At 39.0% G+C, this 17,304-nt stretch overlaps 2 protein-coding genes across 8 annotated transcripts in view; one reads left to right on the top strand and one right to left on the bottom strand.

Moving 5' to 3' along the window:
• The window catches only part of COL10A1 (collagen type X alpha 1 chain), an 84,342-nt gene extending 77,261 nt beyond the window's left edge, over positions 1 to 7,081 (top strand). For all 4 annotated transcript variants that reach the window (XM_048844733.2, XM_048844732.2, XM_075126650.1 and 1 more), the window contains one exon: positions 3,311 to 7,081. In XM_048844733.2, coding sequence (XP_048700690.1) covers positions 3,311 to 5,205 — 1,895 coding nt within the window. In that variant the 3' untranslated portion in view covers positions 5,206 to 7,081. The remainder of the gene's footprint in view (positions 1 to 3,310) is intronic.
• NT5DC1 (5'-nucleotidase domain containing 1) overlaps positions 1 to 17,304 on the bottom strand; it is a 245,993-nt gene that overhangs the window by 214,885 nt on the left and 13,804 nt on the right. For all 4 annotated transcript variants that reach the window (XM_075126651.1, XM_048844736.2, XM_048844734.2 and 1 more), the window contains exon 6: positions 14,059 to 14,140. In XM_075126651.1, the coding sequence (XP_074982752.1) occupies positions 14,059 to 14,140 (82 nt within the window). The remainder of the gene's footprint in view (positions 1 to 14,058; positions 14,141 to 17,304) is intronic.

Below are 17,304 nucleotides of genomic sequence, written 5' to 3'. Positions count from 1 at the left end.
TTACCCAAGTGACAGGTCCTTTCTGCTCTGCTCAGTGGACTTTAGTATTCTACTTGCACACCTTCTTTAACTATTCCTAACAACTTTTGCCATAAAGCAGTATTCTGTATCTACAGATCCATCAACTGAAGAGTATGGCATATTCATGCAAACTGTGGGGTTTCACATTGCAGTATCCTCTTGACATTTATATTATTTCTAGTGCTATAGGTATTCCACAAAAATCAGCATCCAAAGTCCCAAAGGATTCTGCAATTTCCCAAACAGCACCTTGGGAAGTCAACATTTAAGCACACAACTCTTTATTTCTATATTTATATCTGACACAAGGTGGAGTGACTCCATCTGCTGCTTTATTCTTACACACCAAACCATTTTCTGTAGAAAAGCATAATGCTAAGGAACTAAAATAAAGAAAAGCAATGCTACATTATGCATGACAGTACAGTGAAATTAACCTTTTCAGTGTTGTTATAGCTGTGTTGGTCTAGGATAGTAGAGAGACAAGGTGTTTGAAGGCCAGAAGAGGGGATTCAGGAAAGATTTCTTTCAGGATGTGGTCTCCATGAAGTACAACAGTGTTGTAACTGTTTAATAATACCCCATATGGGTTCCAGTGTGGGGTGGCAGGTGGCAACTAGGGGTGTGCGATCTGAGGGTTTTCTCCCTTCAAAACAACTCCCCAACATTGCCATGCTCATCATCAGAAGCAAGCTCCCCACAGACCAGGGCACACCAACTCAAACCAGCACTAGACCCTGCCAGAGCAACAGATAAAAAACCTGGGCACATCTCCACTACTACAATGATCAATCCCCTGCCCCACATACGTTTCAAGACTCATGGGTCCTACGCATGCCTATCACAACATGTGACGTACCCCACCCCGTGCACTAAATTTCCCCATAACAACTATGTGGCAAAAAAGAGACAATCATTATGCTCTCGGATGAACTTGCACAGAAAAACGATAAAAGAAAAAAATCTTGTATCACATCACTATGGGCAAAAACACTTCTCACAAAACAGTCACTCCCTATCTGACCTCTCAGCCCTCGTCCTCAAAGGAAACCGGCTCCACACCTTCAAAAGACAAGCCTCGGAGCTTAAATTCATAACTTTGCTGGGCACTAAAAAAATCGTCATCTTAATAAAAACACTGGATTTATGGCTATTACAACAATTTGTAACCCACTCACCTCCCTTTTTTGTCCTATGACTGCAGAGGTGTTAATGGGCCACTTCCCTTGAAGGTCTGTTGGAATATTTGTTAACTACTTATACTAAACAATCTGGGACACTTTGGGTATGTCCACACTGCAATTAAACACCCATGGCTGGCCCAGGTCAAGGAGCTATAAAACTGTCAGCCATTAGTGTTGAATTACAGTGTACACACTCTTAGAGTACCTTTCCCAGATCCGAAGAAAAGCTCTGTGTAGCTTGAAAGCTTGTCTCCCTCACCAACAGAAGTGGGTCCAATGAAAGATATTACCTCACCCAATTGTCTCTCTAGTGAAATTAATGGCCATCATTTGCCCAACTGTGTATAAAGTGAAAGTAACCACTACAAATAAATGATGTTATCTAGAGACATGCTATGTGATTTAGTTACTAAGAAACAAAACCATGATTCAGCCTTGCAGGAGGGAAGGAGGAGGGAAAGGCTGAAATCTTAAGAGTTGTAGTTTTAGTAAAATAATTGATATGACAGCTGTTCAGGCATTAGGAAGCTTCTTTAATTTTGCACATTTTCAAATATGCAATTGAGTAGACACCACTAACTAATTGAATTAATTGACCTAGTACTACAAATTTCAAAATTTCAAATCAATGAACTTTGACATTAAAGTACTGTAGACTGTTTTGGGAAAAGATTGTCCATTGTTTGAATGAAATCAAGAACTGTGTAGAAATAAGATAATTACTTATGCCTTATCTGAGGTTGACTTACGTAAGAGAACTTAAATTAAATTTTAAATAAGAATTGCCCACAGACAAGACAGTGGTTTTATTAAAATATATATTTGCAATATTGTAAAAATAAAAATATTCTCCCCTACTATTCCTACCTGATTTTGTTAATTGGGAACCATCAAAATCTTTAAAGAAAGGTAATATTTTTTCATAGGATATGAAGATCCTTACAAGGAGGAAACTCAGCCTTCATATGTGATTTGTAACTTCTCTTTAACACCGTTGGTTCCATTCATTCCACCAAGAAATTGTTTTCTGTACAGCACACAGACTCAACCTACAATGACAGGTTTCAGAGGGGTAGCCTTGTTAGTCTGTATCAGCAAAAACAACAAGGAGTCCTTGTGGTACCTTAGAGACTAACAAATTTATTTGGGCATTAGCTTTCGTGGGCTAAAACCCACTTCATCAGATTCATGGAGTGAAAAATACAGTAGGCAGGTATAAATATTACAGCACATGAAAAGATAGGAGTTGCTTTACCAAGTGGGAGGTCAGTGCTAACAGAGTAACAATGTCTGTTTAGATAGTTCAGTATGTTTTAGCAAGGCAGAAACCACCAAAAAAACCACCTCTCTTAGCTAGAAATCAGGGCTCGTGGTGCACACAAGTTTAATCTGTGGTGTTAAACGCCCAGGCCACACACTGAATCCAGATTGCTCAATATATGTTCAGAGCACACCTGACGTATTCAGATTCTGCAGAATTTAAGCTTTCATTTAAAAAAATGAATAAATGAATATATTCTTACTCCATACAGTTGGGGAGATAAACTTCCAAATGTAAACCACTGTGGAAGTCTTTCTGAATCTGCAAATAGATAGGCTTAAACAAAGAGTCAGTAGGGAACTCCCGTGTGCCTTCCTCCCATTCATCTCATTGCAGCATTAGCTGTCCTAGCTAATAAGCGAGCCCTCCAGTGGAGGAAGGAATGATATATTAACTATTTCAGTGCTGATCACTATAGTAGACAATTGGTGGAAGAGGGAAAAGGGAATGTTAGGTAAATATTTATCTAGACTCTATACTACTGTGCCTTACGTATTTTATGCTTCTTTTATAAATGGGTCAACTGAAGCACAGAGACTTTAAGTGACTTGCCCAAGTTCACACCAAATGATTGGTTCTGCAGGGGACAGAACCCAGCAGTCTTATCCCCAGTTCTCTGTTCTAGCCACTAGAACTTGCAGTAATTTAAAGACCCTGATCTTTGTAGATGTTATACTAATTAGTATTTTCGTTTTTATTTTGTTTCATCTCTAAGCGTCAGCCAAAATGCTGACAAGCTATGAACCCTCTACCATTGCACTAATGATTGTATTGTGTGTCTTAGGTTTACAGGGAAGGGGAGAACAAGGACCTCCTGGTCTACCAGGTCCTGCTGGCCCAAGAGGACAACCAGGCCCAGCAGGGCCACCAGGCTATGGAAGTCCAGGTCCTCAAGGTCCACCAGGCCCCCCAGGTCCACCCGGATTTTCTGCTGTTGGAAAGCCAGGCTTGCCTGGTTTACCAGGAAAACCAGGGGAGAGAGGATTAAATGGTGAAAAAGGAAATATTGGACCTGCTGGTCTCCCAGGATCAAGAGGGCCACAGGGGCCTCCTGGAATTCCTGGTCCTGCTGGAATCTCTGTTGCTGGCAAGACAGGAGAACAAGGGCCACCAGGAGCACAAGGGCCACGGGGTGTCCCTGGAGAAAAGGGTGAGACAGGTATTCCTGGTATAAATGGACGAAAGGGAGAAAATGGATATGGAGTTCCAGGTCGCCCAGGTGACAGAGGGCTCCCAGGTCCCCAGGGCCCCCCAGGTCCCCCTGGACTTGCTGGGATAGGGAAGCCTGGTGAAAACGGGTTTCCAGGTCAGCCAGGTGTGAAAGGTGATCGTGGTTTACCAGGTGCACCAGGACCAGCAGGCATCCCAGGTTCCCAAGGTCTTCCTGGGGAACCTGGAGCAGCAGGAATTGGAAAGCCTGGAGCAAATGGACCCCCAGGATTGCCAGGGATTCCTGGAGCAAAAGGACTGCCTGGACCCCCAGGCATGCCTGGATCCCCAGGTCTTCCAGGGTTTGGAAAGCCAGGTTTGCCAGGGATGAAAGGACATAGAGGACCTGAAGGCCTTCCCGGTGTTCCAGGGATCAAAGGAGATGAAGGTCCAGCTGGAGTTCCAGGAGAACCAGGGCCATCTGGACCACCTGGAAATATGGGTCCTCAAGGACTTAGAGGAATACCAGGTGAAAATGGCCTACCTGGGCCTAAAGGTGAAGCAGGACCTGCAGGCCTTGCAGGATACCCAGGAGCTAAAGGTGACAGAGGCCTACCAGGATTAGACGGAAAACCAGGATATCCAGGGGAGCAGGGTCTTGCTGGTCCTAAAGGACCTCCAGGTTTACCAGGCCCGAAAGGGGACAATGGTCATGCAGGGCCACCTGGCCTACCTGGTCCAATGGGTGCACCAGGACCTAAAGGAGGACCAGGATTTAATGGTGAGCCAGGCCCAAGAGGACCTTCTGGAATACCTGGTATAAGAGGTCCAATTGGGCCACCAGGCATTCCAGGATTTCCAGGCACTAAAGGGGAACCAGGGGCACCAGGATTACCAGGTCCAGCTGGCATTGCTACAAAAGGTTTAAATGGACCCATGGGGCCACCTGGGCTCCCAGGCCCAAGAGGCAACAATGGAGAGCCTGGGTTACCAGGCCCTCCGGGTCCACCTGGTCCTCCTGGTCAAGCAATACTCCCACAGATGCCAGATGGTTATATAAAAGCAGGAGAGAGTCAAGGCCTCACAGGAATGCCTCTTATGAAAGCAGGAGTAAACCAAGGTCTAATTGGAATGCCAGTATCAGCTTTCTCTGCCATTCTCTCCAAAGCCTACCCTGGGGCCACTATGCCCATCAAATTTGATAAAATCTTGTACAACCGACAGCAACATTATGACCCCAGAACAGGAATCTTTACATGTAGGATCCCAGGACTTTACTATTTTTCTTACCATGTACATGTAAAAGGAACAAATGTTTGGGTCGCACTCTACAAAAATGGCTCACCAATCATGTACACCTATGATGAGTACAAGAAAGGATACCTTGACCAAGCTTCTGGAAGTGCTGTCATTGATCTCATGGAAAACGATCAAGTCTGGTTGCAGTTGCCCAATGCAGAATCTAATGGCTTGTATTCCTCTGATTACGTTCACTCCTCTTTCTCAGGATTCTTGTTTGCTCATATGTGATAGTATCCTACCTTAGCAGTCCCAATATTGTCTCTTTCAGACAATTTTAATTGGACTATGATGTGAGACCTATGACTGGTCATACAAATTATTTGCAACAAAGGGGAAGTGAGGATGATAAGGTAGGGGAGTTTGTTTCAAAATTAAGCTTCAGAGTAACTTTGTGTGTTTTTGGAAGTCTGTCAGAGATTTATTTGCAAAAACTTTGTAGTAAGGGCAAGACAGCTGTCCTGCTGAATACAACATTAAACATTATGGTAATACATGATGCAGCTCTTCTCCATTTTACATTTTCTTAATTAGTATTTCTAAGTTGATTTTATATTTTAAATGTACTCTTAAGCCTTCATAAAGTAATCATTCCAGATTACTACATATTTAACTCACTGAAACAAAGACATTATTTTAAATTAATCAGTCACAGAAGTTTAGTGTGTTCATAACAATGTTCAAGAAATTGCTTTTAGAAAAAGGGAACACTAATTTACTTTGTTATAATAACAATAGACATGTTTATGAAGTTTCATCAACTTAAAAAAATATGTTTCCAAAGATTTTAGGCATAACAGGATTTTATATCTTACTAAGGTACTGATTTCGCTGGAGGGATCTCTTAAAACTGGTTCATCAAATAGTCAGAAGTAAAGAAAGAGAAACTCACTTGTTCAGCCATCTGCAAGAAAAGGGGTGTTGTCCTTTTAAGGGCTCTCTTCAACGGGGGTGAAGGGAAAAAGTTACAGAGATGGACAGAAAGGACAGGAAGGCTTTGGAAGCAAGTCTTTTGTATTATAGTAATTAAATTTAAATGTCTATGTCAGATAAGGGTCGTCTTTTGAAGGATTTATTTAAAAAAAAACTATACATCTGAAAAGCCAAGCATTTAAGGTTAAAGATGAATACTCAGATTGTGCATCTAAAAATCTATGCAATGATTTTTTAGAAATGTGGTTTTATAATCTGCAGCAACACACAATGCAGTATTTTGAAAACAAATTTTAAACTAAGGTGCTGTAGACTAACTAATGTTCTGAGTAAATGTTACAACTGTTTTTGTCAGTAAATTTAGAAACTGGCAGTATAGATCTATAACAAAACACGGATATTCATGTATATACTGTTGTACTCCTAATTTAAAATAGCTTTATCACCTACAATCATTAGAAGCAGTCTCTTACCCACACTGTTTTTCATGAACAGTAAGTTTATTTCTTTAAAAAGCATATATCTTTATTAGTTCCCAATTAATGAAAATTGGGAATGTGCATTATTCAATAACATATCTGATAAATTCCCGGCAGAGCTAATTAAGTCAGCCAACAGATCACACTGTCGGATTTACTGTTCACACATATATTTAATGTTTCATTAATTTGTTGGATACAGCATTCATCTAATATATAGTACTCAGCACTGAAGTTAGTGGTACATAGATAAGCAAATCAACTAAGTAAATATTTTTAATTGTATTTTTTTTTGTCAAATGTACAAAATAGCAATGTAACAGTGTAATCAGGCTTTTGTTCATATAAGATTCTTCTGTCCATGCATGGCTCTCAAAGAAGAGTATGCATCAGAGAGGCTTGTCAAATAAACCTGCAAAACTGATTTTATTGTTTATTTTAAGCTGAAAGTTGCTTTTACACAGATGCTTTGTCAGTGTTACCCTTACTAAAAGCTAAAAATCCATGTTTTACCATTTTTTTGATTATACTATTTCTTTATGAAACCCAAGCCAATGACTGTATTAATTTGAAACCAGCATTTTTTTTCTTTTCTAAACACTTCTATTTTGTTTTCCAATTTGATAAAACTTTGGTATTAATAAAAAAGTGAAGCTCATCTTTAAATTGGTCTATTATTAAGTCAATATGTATTCTTTTAAAAATTGTAATAAATTATTATGCAACAGCTTTGCAAAATTCTAGTCATTTCTTTGCCTACAATGAACAATGCTTTCTGGGGGAGCCAAATAAGATTTATGCTACTGCGGCCAAGTAGATTTACTGAGTGGGTTGGTAAATTTTCATAATAGTTTTGCAAGGCTGACTGGCAACATAATAGGCACTAAACACAATATCCAAACACCACATAAATTCTCCTTCCTCTTGAGCCAAACTGAAAATTCTAGGCACATTGGCCTTTTTGATTATCAGCCTGGTCTTTTCTCCTCATATCCCAATATAATTCATGAATTAGGATCACTAATTTATTGTACAACAAATTATTTTAATATGCAATCATCTTGTGATAGATCATTAATCCGTTTGACTGCCCAAAGCATCTTTCCAGCATTTCAGGATGATATACTTTGCTGCCAATACATTCAATTTATTTGGCACTTCCATTTGGAAAGTGCTAACAGCCACAGGGTAGGAAACCTTCCATTGGCAAGTACAACTGATCTTCTGATAATGTTTTCACAATTACTTTATACTGAAGACAATCCAAAAACGTGCTAAATTTGCCAACATGTACCGAGCATCAGACAGATTGATGCCTCACAAATCTTTATTAGTTACAGTACCTTTTTTTTAAGCAGGAGGAAGAAGGGTATTAACTAATACTACTGAGAGTACATTTTATGAAATCTTAATCTGCATCAATGTTAGAACAGACATCCCTAAGAGATGAATAACTTGTTACCCACTTACCTCTTCATTCATCTAATGAACAGAAACACTTAGGCTTGCTTTATAGGAGTTTAGACAAACAGTACAACAAGACAGTGACTTATTAATGAACTTTTCATATTGTTGTATCAGAGACTATCTAGCCATAAGTATAATCAGATTTTAAATAACCTCAAAAAACTTTGGATGGCTAGAGAGGGATTTTGGTGGTAAATCTGGATTTCAGTCATCCAGTTTTAATTTTGCAAGTCCAAGCTGCAAACCAAGCTGTTTTTAGTTTTGGATTCACAATCTACGTTTACAGAAAGCAGTGACAGACCCCAATTCTTCTTAGGCAGGTACTACAAAGGTTATTGGACTTCCAAGAAACACCAGACATAGGAATGCAATTAACGGAAAAAATGTCAAATCAGAAGTGAATTAAATGCAGCCAGAGAAAAAAATAAGCAAAAATCAGAACAAAAAGTCATGGATGCTGAGCTCAGAATGAAGATTCATTTTCTTTCAAAAAATTTTCACCATTTTTAAAAACAAACAACCATATTTTAAAAATACTCTATAAACAAAACAAATAATTTACTCCTACTCACAGAGGAAGAAAAATATATTTAATTAAAACAACAGTGTAAAGTACCAGAAGTCTAGTCCTCCTTTGCCAGTACAAATTCTGTAATGGCCATTAGCTGTGAGCAGGAAAAGAAAGTTTCAGAAAGTTTTCTGGTTTCAAATAATCTTCCTTCCTGAATTTAACGTTTAGTATACATAAAAAATGACAGTTGATTAAGAATTGCTATCAATTTCACTATAATACAAAATAGATAGGAAAATCTGAAGTTATTTCAGCTTTTGAATATGTTGGCATTTAGGTTCAATAACCATGACCTGTAGTGTTTCTTAAAATGTTTAAAAAGACAATCAAGAAAGAAAAAATTAGAAGTGTGTCCTTTAAACATGAGGTCCTGAAACTATGGTCTATAGAGTGCTTACTGGTAATACTTGGAGAATTGGTGCATACTCTGCTTATCTCCAATGGAACTACATGAACAGACAGCTAAAAATACTCTACATACATTCATAATATCAATTGTCTATATGCCCAATTGCTTTCGTTACTGCAGAAACATAAAGAGAATGCAAATGGGGGAGGCAGCGTCTTGGAAGATGAATGGGAAGGAAATCAGTCCTCAAAGCGCTCTCTGAATTAAACTGTGGTCCACATTAGGGCTGGTGGAAAGTTTTCCATCAAAATTAGGTTTTCAGTTCAACAAAAGTGTTCACAAAATGTCTGCTTCCCACAGAAATTTACTTTTTCCCATTAAAAAAAACAAAAAAACAAAAACTGAACTGCTGTAAATGCGGCCACAATGCCCCATGGGATTTGTAGTACAGTTGTCTTATGTCCTCATTCTCCTCTGTGGGCTAGATTTCCCTCCAGACTACATCTCCTATGATACACAATGGTCAGGGATTCCTGCAATACATCTTCCCCCTTTTCTAAAAGCAGGGGGCATGGTGCAGCATGGCAGATTATAGTCCTATCAGAAGAGGATGGGATGTGAGGCACCCAAACAGCATCGTAGAATTGAAATATTTTGGATTTTGGCCAAAATAAAAATAAAAATTTACCATGAAAAATGTAGACAAAAGTGATTTTTTTTTTCATTTTTCTGTGGAAGAAAACCCATTTTCAAGCATTGTTAGTTCACACTGTGTAAATGTTCACAAATTCCTGCCGTAAGCTTTAGAAAGCATAATGTTAAAATAAAATGTGCTTTAACTTTTTAATTTTGCTCACTTCTACAAGATGAGAAATATTACAATGAAATATCTCACATAAATTAATCTGAAGGATATTGAACTAGCAAAACGGCCAGAAATACTTTTAAACTAGTCATGAGTTTTGTAATAATGATTCTTACAGAACACACTATTAAATATATTCTATGAAGTAATTTTAAAAGGGATTCTTTCAGATACTGCTGGCAAACTATCAAAAACTTACCATTTTGCAAATGATACAAAAAGGAGACAGAACAACTCAATCAGTTTACACAAAAAGGGCCTACTGATATGGATCAACTATATTAAAATCATACTTGGTAATAAAACAGAAAATGTGGAACCAGAAATTAATGAACCAAAATTGTTGTGTCAGATATAAGGCCTAGTTTGTGAACAAAATAATGAGGGTGGGCTTTTCCAACCACCCTTCCCTGTGAGGGTCCTTAAAAAACAAATACACACTTTTTTTTGTGAGGGGTGGGGAACAGGGAAGAACAGACGAAGACAACTGGAACGTCACCATCATGGCTGCCATCCCTATTACCTCCTGGAACCCCAGACCTTCTTCATTCTAATCCTGAGGGATGTCCTGACCAAACTGGGCCAGAAAAGGATCCAGATGACATTACCCCACACACACACCCGATCAGCTCCAGCTAAATCCCAGACATCACCTGAGATTAAACAAGATTGGATTTTTACAGCAGCAGCAACAGCTCCAGCTCATTTCAACTAACCTCTTCTCTTCTAACCAAAAAAACCCCAACAGCTACTACCAACTTTGATACCATCTAAGAGACTGTCAAACCGGGGGGAGAGCGGTCCCTGCTATAGGGAGAGGGAACAAGAAATGTTGTTAAAACAAAAGCTTTACTTAATACTTTACATTTCAAATGCTTTAACAGTTTTTCCTTCTTCTCTGTATCTTTAATAAAAGGTTAAAAATATTTTTAATGGTGCGTTTGCCATGGTACTAAGCAGCTAAGGTCCCTGTATACCAATCCCTGGACCTTGTTTAACACTACTTAATGCTAGACAGTGACTGGGTTATGTTAATACCTTCGACCCATTCCGTAGAATCATAGAAGATTACAGTTGGAAGAGACCTCAGGAGGTCATCTAATCCAACCCTCTGCTCAAAGCAGGACCAACCCCAACTAAATCATCCCAGCCAGGGCTTTGTCAAGCCTGACCTTAAAAACTTCTAAGGATGGAGATTCCACCACCTCCCTAGGTAACCCATTCCAGTGCTTCACCTAGTGAAATAGTTTTTCCTAATATCCAACCTAGACCTCCCACACTGCAACTTGAGACCACTTCTCCTTGTTCTGTCATCTGACACCACTGAGAACAGTCTAGCTCCATCCTCTTTGGAACCTCCCTTCAGGTAGTTGAAGGCTGCTATCAAATCCCCCCTCACTCTTCTCTTCTGCAGACTAAATAACCCCAGTTCCCTCAGCCTCTCCTCATAAGTCATGTGCACCAGCCTCCTAATCATTTTTGTTGCCCTCCGCTGGACTCTTTCCAATTTGTCCACATCCTTTCTGTAGCGGGGCCCCAAAACTGGACACAATACTCCAGATGTGGCCTCAGCACTGCCGAATAGAGGGGAATAATCACTTCCCAAGATCTGCTAGCAATGATCCTACCTATACAGCCCAATATGCTGTTAGCCTTCTTGGCAACAAGGGCACACTGTTGACTCATATCCAGCTTCTCATCCACTGTAATCCCCAGGTTCTTTTCTGCAGAATTGCCACTTAGCCAGTCAGTCCCCAGCCTGTAGCAGTGCCTGGGATTCTTCCATCCTAAATGCAGGACTCTGCACTTGTCCTTGTTGAACCTCATCAAATTTCTTTTGGCCCAATCATCCAATTTGTCTAGGTCACTCTGGACCCTATCCCTACCTTCCAGAGTGTCTACCTCTCCCCTCAGCTTAGTGTCATCAGCAAATTTGCTGAGGGTGCAATCCATCCCATCATCCAGATCATTAATGAAGATGTTGAACAAAACCAGCCCCAGGACCAATCCCTGGGACACTCTGCTTGATACTGGCTGCCAACTAGACATTGAGCTGTTGATCACTACCCATTGAGCCCAACAATCTAGCCAGCTTTCTATCCACCTTATAGTCCATTCATCTAATCCATACTTTTTTAAGACCGTATCAAAAGCTTTGCTAAAGTTATGATATATCACATCCACCGCTTTCCCCATATCCACAGAGCCAGTTATCTCATCATAGAAGGCAATCAGGTTGGTCAGGCATGACTTGCCCTTGGTAAATCCATGTTGACTGTTCCTGATCACCTTCCTCTCCTCCAAGGGCTTCAGAATGAATTCCTTGAGGACCTTAAATTTATTTCATTTAAATTAATACATCAGTCCTCCTTGGACTGTTGTAAAAGAGAAGTATTTGTGTACTAAAATAAACACTGCCACTGACAGGATTATGAAGGATCAAGCTTTCGGACACAAATTATGTGCATTCATCTGTTTGTACACATACCCCCCCACACACACTTTCATATACAAATAGCTATTTGCACACGCAAACGTGTAACTTGCAGGCACAATTTTGGAGATCAAGTTGGAAATTTGGCCTTATGTGTACAGCTCAATGCTATCTAGAGAAGTTCTACAGCACAGAAATGTACATAATCAATATCCTTTAGAAGCAAAGCCTTGTTCAGTTCAAGGGTCTTAATGCAAATTCCACAGAAGAACGACAGCTAATGAAAAATGTATTTTTCTTCCTATGTGTTAGCAAGCTCATTCATTGCAGAAAAATACGTATTTGAATGAAGATTTCCTTGATTTCCTAAAGATTCTCACAAATTTCCAATATCACACTTTGCACCCAATGGAAAATAGAAGATAGATGATATAGAAAGGTATGTTTATGAATATCTGGTCATTATTTGTGAAATACAGTCTGGTATCATCCACTTGCAACACTAAATAGTTGTTTTACTTAGAACCTCTTTACCACAAACAATTTTGCTGATTTCTTTTTTAAAAATATATTTTAAAAACTTGTTGAGAATATTTTAAAATAAAGTACATCTCTAATAAACCCCTACATGGTCTGACAAACACTAAGCCACATCTCTACCCAGCAAATACTGAACATAAAAGTATCAACAAAGAATCAAAACTATTGTATTTTCAATGTATAATTTAATTTTATGCAATCCTTAAAAAAGTTACATTAAACCAAAATATTTTCAGTTAAATGTATGTACCCATTCAAGAGACTCAAGAAATGTATTCTTAGCAGATATAGTCACACACATTAATAGAAAGTCAGTAGAAAAACGTTATCTACCTCATTTCACAAATCAAACTGTCTATACTATGGAACCACATACCTTGCAATTCCAATAAATATGAACCACGGTGTTATAGTGTTTGTAATTAATAATAAAAACCATCATCTCAACCTCTTATTTAAAAAAGGAGGTCACAGAATAATGTTTCAGAGAAACAGCATCATCGTACAAGTAATTCTAGGCAAAATTAGAGGGGTAGGAATGTTCAGTGTTCAATCAATGACACAACTTGATTTGCTAAATACTCCCATAATATTTTGTCTTTTTTTTTTTTGGTCTTACTAAAAATAATAGTTAATGCAGGATCATATTTGTACACAATGTGCATGCATAAATTACAGTATTTCATTCTACCTTTCACCCCTACTCCTCCAATCTTGAGAAAGAGTCAACTGTTTTCTTCTTTTAAGTCACAGTAATTCAGTAAGGTAGCACCCGAAAAGTGTTATGAAATCCATCAAAATGCTTAAACTGAAGGCAGGTAGAGTGTCCAGAGTTACACTGATATGGTTAACATGCACAGAGTACATTTTTAATTCTAATGATGACCAATTTTAGTAACAAAGCAAATGTAGAAGTTTCTGCTTCAGTAAATATATAAATAGGCTTGGACAGATTAGATTTTTATTGGTAAATATCAGGAAACATCGATTTCCCATACAAACACAAACCTATGAAAAATATTTCCATCGATGAAAATCAAAATGTATAGATAGGCAAAGTAAGTAAAATGCTGCTTGAGAATTTAGAGACTGATTAAGAATATTTACTTTGTATATTTTTCCATGTGATGTTGACAATTTGTGATGTAATGGTTATAAAGTTTTAACTTTAACTCAACATCTACTGTCATTAAATAATTATTGTCTGATTCCCCATAATTTCCTGCAACGATGAAAATTTAAACAGATATGAATAAAAATGCTTAAAACCCACAATTCTGCACAACTGTGAAAATTTAGATCAATCAAAATTTTAAGAAAAAATCTTAAAAATAAACATTGATATTATCTGGTGAAATTATTAACAAAAATAAACATTGATTTCTGCCAAGCCTACATATATTTTCAGCCTACTGTAGTAAGCATGTCTTGAATTAACTTGCCTACCTTTAAAAGCTGAGGTTTTATAGTTATGCTGTATAGCAGCAATCACATCCTTCCAAAAGTTGTATTTTGTCTGTCTGTCATGCTGTAAGAGTAATAAATAAATAAATAAACAAACAAACACACGCACACACACACACCCGGAGCATGTCAGGTATCAATTTTTACATGCGCAAATAAAGTGAACGTCATTAATAAATAACAATGATTATTTGAAAGCAAAGTGTTACAGCCTGGGACTCAAGAGATCAAGGTTCAGCAGCTGGCTCTGCTACAGACTGTGTGCCATCTTAGACAAGTCACTCAGGTCCAGATTTTTAAAGGTATTTTAGGCATTGCTCAGCACTGCCACACCTTTCTGACTTAGGTGTGGTCTGTACTACAGACCTATAATCGGTAACACTACATCGCTCGGGGGGGTGAAAAATCCACACACCTCAGCAACATAGTTACACTGACCTAACACCCCGATGTAGACAGCTCTATGTCAGTGGGAGCTGACACAGCTACCCCCTCTTGGGAAGGTGGATTAAGTAGCCAACAGGAGAGCTCTCTCCCATCGGTTTACAGCATTTTCATTAAAGTGCTATATCAGTGCAGCTGCACCTATTCAGCATTTTAAGTGTAGGCTTGCCTTCACGAGCCTGAGTCATATTTTCAAACATGACTTAGGCACTTAGGAGTCAGTGAAAGTCAATGAAATTTAGGTTCCTAGGTCTGTTAAGCATTGCAACGCTGAGCAGTCCAATGGCTAAATACCTTTAAAAATCTGGGCCTTAATCTCTCAAGGCATCTGTTCCCAGTCTGTCACCAGAAGATGCTTCCCTTCCTCACAAGGATACTGGGAGGAAAAAAAAATTAAATGTTTGGCTTTGTCTACACTAGCACTTATCTTGGTAAAATTTTTGTCAGTCAGGGGTGTGAAAAAAAACACCCCCGACTGACAGAAGTTTCACTGACAGAAGCACCAGTGTGGGCAGCACTATGTTGGTGGGAGATGCTCTCCTGCCAACACAGCTTCCACTGCTCATTGGGGATGGTTTAATAATGCCAACAGGAGAGCTCTCTCCCACCAGCATAGAGTGGTTACACAGGAGACTTTACAGCGGAGCAGCTGCAGCAGTACAGCTGTGCCACTGTAAGGTCAGTAGTGTAGACACAGCCTTTGTGCAGCGCTCAGAAACATTATGGTGAAGAGGGCCATATAAGTACTTAGAACAACAACCGCGGATAATATATTGGATTACTGATATATGAAATTCAGTTCCTGAGGATGTAGATTTTGTTTTTAAACTGGTAGGTTGATATTATTTACCTATATAGTCATTTTTATGGCATTTTTAACGTATTTATGGTGCCCACATTCTGCCCTTAAAACTGGCAAAAACAACTACTAGGACTTAGTGATCTTGCCAATAACTCCTCCCCAATGCCAGATAAAAGCCAAAAGCCGGGCTTAGCAGAAATGCTTTACATCACACTTGGAAGCCTGTTAAACCTGGCTCTGGCAAAAAGACCGAGGAAAGCATTTCTACAGACAGGAACCTTCTATAAAAAACACACATTCTCATCATTCCTAGAAGGATCTATCTAGGAACTGACAGCAGAAGTGTCTCTGCTGATCTCAATTGCCATGTTAGGGTATATGGAGAGAAGCAATTTCCCAAATACCTGAATCTCAGAACAGATTGTAATTAGTCCCTTGAAATACACCCAAAAATCAAACAAGCAATCAGTACACACCACAGAGTAAAGGTGTTCCCATGCTCATAATGACCAGTCACAGAAGGTAAACGGCAGTAGTATGCATGCAATATAGTCTGAAATAGTTTTATTTCTTTAAGCTAGCCAATAAAGCTTAATCTTTGATATGTAATGTTGCTGTATTATAAAAATGAATTGTTGTAGCAGTGTTGGAACCTCTCAATACGCTTGTTAGCACGGCTTTTGGTGTAATGGTTAACATGATTTCATGGGTTTCAGAGTAACAGCCGTGTTAGTCTGTATTCGCAAAAAGAAAAGGAGTACTTGTGGCACCTTAGAGACTAACCAATTTATTTGAGCATGAGCTTTCGTGAGCTACAGCTCACTTCATCGGATGCATACCGTGGAAACTGCAGCAGACTTTATATACACACAGAGAATATGAAACAATACCTCCTCCCACCCCACTGTCCTGCTGGTAATAGCTTATCTAAAGTGATCATCAGGTTGGGCCATTTCCAAAACCTGGATTTGTGCTGGAAATGGCCCAACCTGATGATCATTTTAGATAAGCTATTACCAGCAGGACAGTGGGGTGGGAGGAGGTATTGTTTCATATTCTCTGTGTGTATATAAAGTCTGCTGCAGTTTCCACGGTATGCATCCGATGAAGTGAGCTGTAGCTCACAAAAGCTCATGCTCAAATAAATTGGTTAGTCTCTAAGGTGCCACAAGTACTCCTTTTCTTTTTATGATTTCATGGGACTGCCTTTGAGATCTTTACCCCCCCCCCCCAAATTTGTATTCAGATAGGAATAAAGACCCATTCATTAATGCTACAGGGCTGTATAGAGCTACAAAAATCAATACTGTGGCTAATACTAACTTAATGTCTACTACTCCAAATACGGATTTGCATAAGGGCCCTATATACGGTCTGCTTCTGGGTCTTGGGGGATGAAGGATTTTTTATTTTATTTCTTTTTTTTTTTGCTTTGATAGCTATGAGGGTATCCTTCATGCATCACTTCCAAGTCGTATACCAGCAGCTGAGCAGTGCTGCTGTAGAGTGTTCATTATCGTACATTGGCTTTGTATTCCAGAGATTGGAAAGTTTCAGCGCCGTCGTTTTTGAACTTGAATTTTATTGACTTTTTCAGCAAGTTGACCCAATAATGATATAGAATATGAAAACATGATCCAGTAGCCACGTAACATAATTTCAAATTCTAAATAATCACCACCAATTCAATTATACATAGCAGGTTCCCTGGAAGACAGTGAACAGATACAGTGAGAGGAAGAATGATCCAAAAGTTAGGGCACTAGACTGGGACTTGCAAAATCTGGGTTCAATTACCTGGTCTGCCACAGCTTGCCTGTGTGACCTAGGGCAAGTCATTTATTCTCTGGTTTCAGAGTAATAGCCGTGTTAGTCTGTATTCGCAAAAAGAAAAGGAGTACTTGTGGCACCTTAGAGACTAACCAATTTATTTGAGCATGAGCTTTCGTGAGCTACAGCTCACTTCATCGGATGCATACTGT

Source organism: Caretta caretta, chromosome 3 (genome assembly GCF_965140235.1).
Source record: "Caretta caretta isolate rCarCar2 chromosome 3, rCarCar1.hap1, whole genome shotgun sequence".
Classification (NCBI taxonomy): domain Eukaryota; kingdom Metazoa; phylum Chordata; order Testudines; family Cheloniidae; genus Caretta; species Caretta caretta.
This window is presented reverse-complemented; position numbering and strand designations above follow the sequence as displayed.